The 6,000-nt window shown below is 40.1% G+C and overlaps 1 protein-coding gene across 23 annotated transcripts in view; it reads left to right on the top strand.

Annotated features, from left to right (window-relative positions):
- The first annotated feature begins 477 nt into the window (after nucleotides 1–477).
- Nucleotides 478–6,000, top strand: part of LOC126991632 (uncharacterized) — an 80,839-nt gene continuing 75,316 nt past the window's right edge. For 13 of the 23 annotated variants that reach the window (XM_050850337.1, XM_050850335.1, XM_050850331.1 and 10 more), the window contains exons 1-2: nucleotides 1,115–1,361; nucleotides 3,053–3,280. In XM_050850337.1, coding sequence (XP_050706294.1) covers nucleotides 1,338–1,361; nucleotides 3,053–3,280 — 252 coding nt within the window. In that variant the 5' untranslated portion in view covers nucleotides 1,115–1,337. Of the gene's footprint in view, nucleotides 601–1,113; nucleotides 1,370–1,571; nucleotides 1,671–3,052; nucleotides 3,281–6,000 lie in introns of those variants that run through there. The other 10 variants (XM_050850347.1, XM_050850346.1, XM_050850348.1 and 7 more) reach the window with 8 other exon arrangements.

Below are 6,000 nucleotides of genomic sequence, written 5' to 3'. Positions count from 1 at the left end.
CCTACGAAGAAAGGCTTTCCACCCTTAACATATATGTTCTCTCTTGAGAAACGTCGCCTCCGAGGAAAACTGATCGAATGTTTTAAAATACTTAATGGTTTCACGAATGTAGACAGAACAAAAATTGTTTATGATCGATGACACTTTGCGAACGAGGAATAATGGCACAAAACTCAGATGTAGACAAGTAAATTCAGACTGCACCAAATTTTTCTTCACCAACGTTGTAGTGCGAGAATGGAATAAGCTCCCACCATCAGTGGTCCAGTGTAACACGATTGACTCCTTTAAAAACAAGCTCGACCGTCACTTCCTTGAACTTAATTAATATTAACTAGAGTAGAAAAGCAACGTTTTGGAGCCATCTGATTAATGTAAAATCACTTAGGTTTAAGGACAGACCACCTAGTCTGGACCATGGGGTCTGTGTGGTCTGATTTTCTATGTAGTAGTCGGTCGGGAGTTTTGCCTTTGTAGCGGCACTATGTAAATCTGTGTAAATCTTGGTGGTCTTGGTCGTGGTCCTGGGCCGTGTTGACACAGGGCGGCGCGGCGCGGCGGGGTGACGCTGGCGAAGGAGCGGCACCGCCGTGAAGAATCGTAAGTATTTACTCTGTTAATTAAGGCGGAAGGGAGTCAGTGTGTGGCGCGGGGAGAAGAGAGGCGATGGAGGTAGGCTGGAGGGGGCGGAAGGGGCCTAAGGCGTGTCCGTGCTGGTAACATGGGGGAAGGGGGCGTGGTGTGTATGTGCGTGTGTGCGTGTGCCTAAGGTGACCAGATTTCTGAGACAAAATCCTTGGACATTTTCGGTTCAGAGTCGTAAAAACCTCCAAAACATGTTGTGTTTTTGTCATGGAAAAACTAAAACGGGGACACTGCCCTTACCATTCATGCAGCAGCATTCAAAAGTTTATCTCACCCTATTTATCCTAAATTGCTAAGGAATTGAATAAAAATTCAATTGATTAACAATTTTTATGTTCTTGGAAGGCAATCTCACAAATTATGCCGTGCAAAGCTGTTTATCATTTCCTTAGTTATATAAACTGTACACTGTACAGTGCGAGTAGTACGGTGCGCAACTATACGTATAGTTTGGCCAACATTTCTTTTTTATTTTCGGATCTTTCAGTCACAGCAAAAAATGGGGACATTTCCAGGGACAGCAGTAGCCGGGGACAGGGCACTGAAAACGGGGACTGTCCCCGGAAACCGGGGACGTCTGGTCACCCTATGTTTACCGTTGATGAGGTTTCAGGCCCTGCTGCTCCGCCGTTGGTGCAGCGCTCTATGAGGGCTGTCAACAATTACAACATTAGCCTCAGTAATAGTCTTCGATGCACATATACTCAAACATCATAGTGAGTGAGTGTCTTAATTTCTTTCACAAATAATATCACATATAACCATTAGTTTAGTTTTCATGTCTAATATTTTCATTATAGTATCACAATAAAATATCCAACGATTATTTCCCACACACTGAATATTCATTACACACAGTTTATCATTGAGTACAGACACTAATTAATAGCCATGATCGGTCATGTTACGAATTCTCTCAATTTCAGCCTGGAGAACTACACAACACTCATTCGCTGAGTGGGTGATTTCAGGCTTCTTGTACCTCACACAATTTATGCATTTCTTCTCAGCCATGGTGCACTCCCGTAAGTTGTTATTGCCAGCACATTTGAAACAATTTGGGGCGTCTCCATTGGTCTTGGCAATGACAATGATAGCATATACTTGCATGGTATGTCTCTCACTGTGTATATTCCCCATTCTAATTTTAACTTGTGATTCTTGTGAATCAGCTCTCTTACAGTTGGGTCACACCTCAGTATGTACATAGTGCATTGTACCGCCAGCTGCAGGCTTACTAAAAACCAGCTCAATCTTATCCACAACACACAAAACCCTCAATTTTGTATAAGAACTCATTGCGGTGTAAGATGGTCTCCTTTATTTTTTCCTTGGTCTCCTCTTTATGCACATTGAATATCATGATCTTTGGTTTCATCTTTCCAACACTCTTGGTACTAATTTGCTCAACAGACTCCAGTTTTTTAGCAGCCTCATCCCTTGTATTTTCATTATCAAAGTTCATGACAATATTACCTCCATTAGTGAATCATCCTTCATGTTTGTTGCCTTCTTTTCCTGTGTAGAAGCCTTTGATTCAATCTCATCCTTAACCCCTTAGCGACAACTATGACGCTGGCGTCATATAATTTTTTCTGACGTGGGCGACGAGCATGACACCAGCGCCGGTAGACAAGAAGCTCTCTGGAAATTGAATCCACATAAAACCAAAACCAAACTATTGGAAACTGTACTATTTGAGGGACAACTGTATATATATATATATATATATATATATATATATATATATATATATATATATATATATATATATATATATATATATATATATATATATATATATATATATATATATATATATATATATATATATATATATATATATATATATATATATATATATATATATATATATATATATATATATATATATTACAGATTTTTATGATTTTAAATTTCCTGACGAGCAGGAATTTAAAATCCTTAAAAGATCTTCTGTGACAATCCGTATAAAACCAAACCAAACTGTTGGAAACCGTACTATTTGCTGCATGTGCATATATATATATATATATATATATATATATATATATATATATATATATATATATATATATATATATATATATATATATATATATATATATATATATATATATATATATACATACATACATACATACATACATATATATATATATATATATATATATATATATATATATATATATATATATATATATATATATATATATATATACATTCCATAAATAGATAATGTACAGGCTAACAATGCGACAGATCGCCATGTGCAGGTCATCGCTAGATGTGTAAACTCAGGCCAAGCCACAAGGTTCAAGTTAGAGTCGACAGACTACAGCACTGCTCCTGTGAGAGAGAGTAGGGAAGAGTGGACAAATTAACACTACTATCACCCTCTCTGCAGCCCAGCACCATGTCGCCCCGCTTCCGCCACCCCCCCAAGAGTCTGGAAGAGCTGAGTCTGCACGCTGTGTTTGCCTCGGTGGTGGCTGACCTCAACCTGGCACACCTGATGACCTCTGACCTGCGGCACTCCACCCTGCTGGCCCCCCTGAGGCTCTCGTCCCCTGAGGCGCTGCGAGGTGTTGTAGCGGAAAGGTTGATGAGGTTGCCAGGGATACTGAATGACCAGGTGTGTGTGTGTGCGTGTGTGTCTACCTACAGTGTGTTCAGACCAAGTGTTCCGCCGGCGCCTTAGCAGTATTTGCAACGCTGCACCTGACTGGTTGGCTTCCCACTAGTTATGTGTAAAGGTGGTGCAAACATTTCCGACCCATTCTTTCACTTATCCTCTCTATTATTTCTTTACTTTTTGTCTTGCTGAGTTGTGGCAAGCATACTGAGGATCTGCAGTCACTGATGGATTTGATGGTGTTGAGTAAAATTGCCTTTCTTGTGTAAGAGCTGAGCTAAGATGAATACCGTAATATTAAAACATGTAACACCAAGACCATGTGTGAGTGACTGGCACTTCGGTGAGAGCCGAGAGAAGAAGCCAGCCAGCCAGATGCAGCCTTAGAAAGTATACATCAGTGGCTTTGTGTTTGGTTGTGGTTTGACATGAGGTAATGAAAATATATATGGGAACATGTTATAGACCCATTTACATACAGGGAATAGAGTGCGTTTAAATATTTCTTACTTACCTTAAGCTCCCACCTCCATGGTAAAAATTTTCCTGGCCAGCTCATAAATGTTTAATGGTAGTATTTTATGGGGACTCTTATGGAGGCTATAGAAATTCAATATGACAATTAGTTCTTGAGTTAACAGCAACACATAAGAAACAGTCTTGAAAGAAATGGGAGGAGTGTGCCCTGTATGTTTTTTTGGCTTATTTCTAAATAAAGAATGATGGCTCAACCCTTTTTGGCACATTTTTCAAAGTACATGTTAACCCGGTAGCAGCGTGGATCATGTTTCTTAATGGTCCCTGTAAGCGAGAAAAATGAGAAAAAATCATCACTCACACAAACCATTTCATAATATATATCGAAGCATTTGTGATCAGTTTATGTATCATCTATTGTGGGGGTTTAAATCATGGCACAAATTTGGCCCGTCACTGCTACACGGTAAAGCCACAAATTTGGCCCATCGCTGCTACATGGTAAAGCCACAAATTTGGCCCATCGCCGCTACACGGTAAAGCCACAAATTTGGCCCGTCGCTGGTACACAGTAAAGCCACAAATTTGGCCCGTCACTGCTACACGGTAAAGCCACAAATTTGGCCCGTTGCTTCTACACGGCAAAGCCACAAATTTGGCCCGTCGCTGCTACTGGGTTAAAAAGGCTATCATGAAATAGTCATTCCAGCAGCCCACACAGCCATTTTGTGGTGGGAATCAGAAGCAGGCGCTGAGCTATACACAAGTGTAAGTGGAAATATTCTCAATAAGCAGGAAACAGTACACATTTCCAAAGGCAAAATTTCATGGGGATTACTATGGTGCCATCAGAATTTTAATGTGACCATTAGGTATTGAGATAATCAAATAATAGTAAACACTGAATGCAATAAAGAATAATGTTCTCTTTGTTTTTTGGAGAAAATATCCTACAAACGTATACTGTATTTCTTTAACCCGGTAGCAGCAACGGGCCAAATTTGTGCCATGATATAAACCCCCCAAAATAGATGATACGTAAACTGATCACAAATGCTTTGATATATGTTTTGAAATTGTTTGTGTGAGCGATGATTTTTTCTCATTTTTCTCGCTTAGAGGAACCATTAACCCTTTCCTTGCGCGCGGGACGGGACGCGACTATCCCCTCAGGCGCAGTCAGGCAACCCAGTGGGGGGTCTCTTTTAACCTCTGTATCTCAAAAACTATTCATCACAGCTAAAAACCAAAAACACCATTGGAAAGAGGAGGTTCAAATCTATAGGAGTCAGTTATGTATGCCTCTCTTGCGAATGTACATGCACGTTCAGGGAGTGTTGAATGTTAACACTTACGTCGGTGCGTGCGGGATGATCAGCCATATCGAGGGAACTGCAGACACCTCTCCTTCAGACTCTGGCAAGGGAGTATTGCCAACTGCAATATTTACAACTATTTGGTCAAAGAATCAGTCCGGTGATAGGTGAAGCTATGCAAAAATGTGCTATATTGGGCAAGAACATCCACCAGTTACTCGTCCGTAGATTTGCCGCGCTGGGCTGATATGATTTTCCACCAAATTTAGTGAAGAACACACTCAATTGGCAATCCTGTGTTTTGAGAATTAGTGTTGGAACACTTTCATATGCGGGAGATTTGAGTGCGGGTGGAGCTCGCAGCGAACGTTTAACGCCACCAGCAAATACGCCTAACGCTCGCTGTGAGCATTTAGCAATGAAAGGGTTAAGAACCATGATCCCCGCTGCTACCAGGTTAAACACATATCGAACATAAAGCAAACAACAGACTCATGCAAATAAAATTACTATATAACATTTTCTTACGGTGAAATTCAGAAATTGTTGGATGGAGGCATTGTAACTGGTGAGCTGCACAGAAGCATATTTTGACTGTACACTAATTATCTTGGTTAGCTTACAAATACTGTACATTTCCATAAGCAGAAGTTCATGGTGATTATTGTGGTGGTGTTAGGATTCAAGTACAGGTAACTCTAGATTTACGCTTGTATTGTGTCCTTGAAGAGGTCGCGTAAATCAAAAACAATGTAAACCAAACAACAGGTAGGTTTGTTGTAGAAGATCATCCGTATAACTCAACTATGAAATCAGATTATGATTTGGACTGTCCGTTTGGCTGGAATTCCATGATTCCCCCAAAATTCCAACTTCTGTTTCCCACTCCTCTGAACACTCCTGTGAACAAGATATTGGTTCATCAAA

Source organism: Eriocheir sinensis, unplaced genomic scaffold, assembly GCF_024679095.1.
Source record: "Eriocheir sinensis breed Jianghai 21 unplaced genomic scaffold, ASM2467909v1 Scaffold313, whole genome shotgun sequence".
Taxonomy (NCBI): domain Eukaryota; kingdom Metazoa; phylum Arthropoda; class Malacostraca; order Decapoda; family Varunidae; genus Eriocheir; species Eriocheir sinensis.
This window is presented reverse-complemented; position numbering and strand designations above follow the sequence as displayed.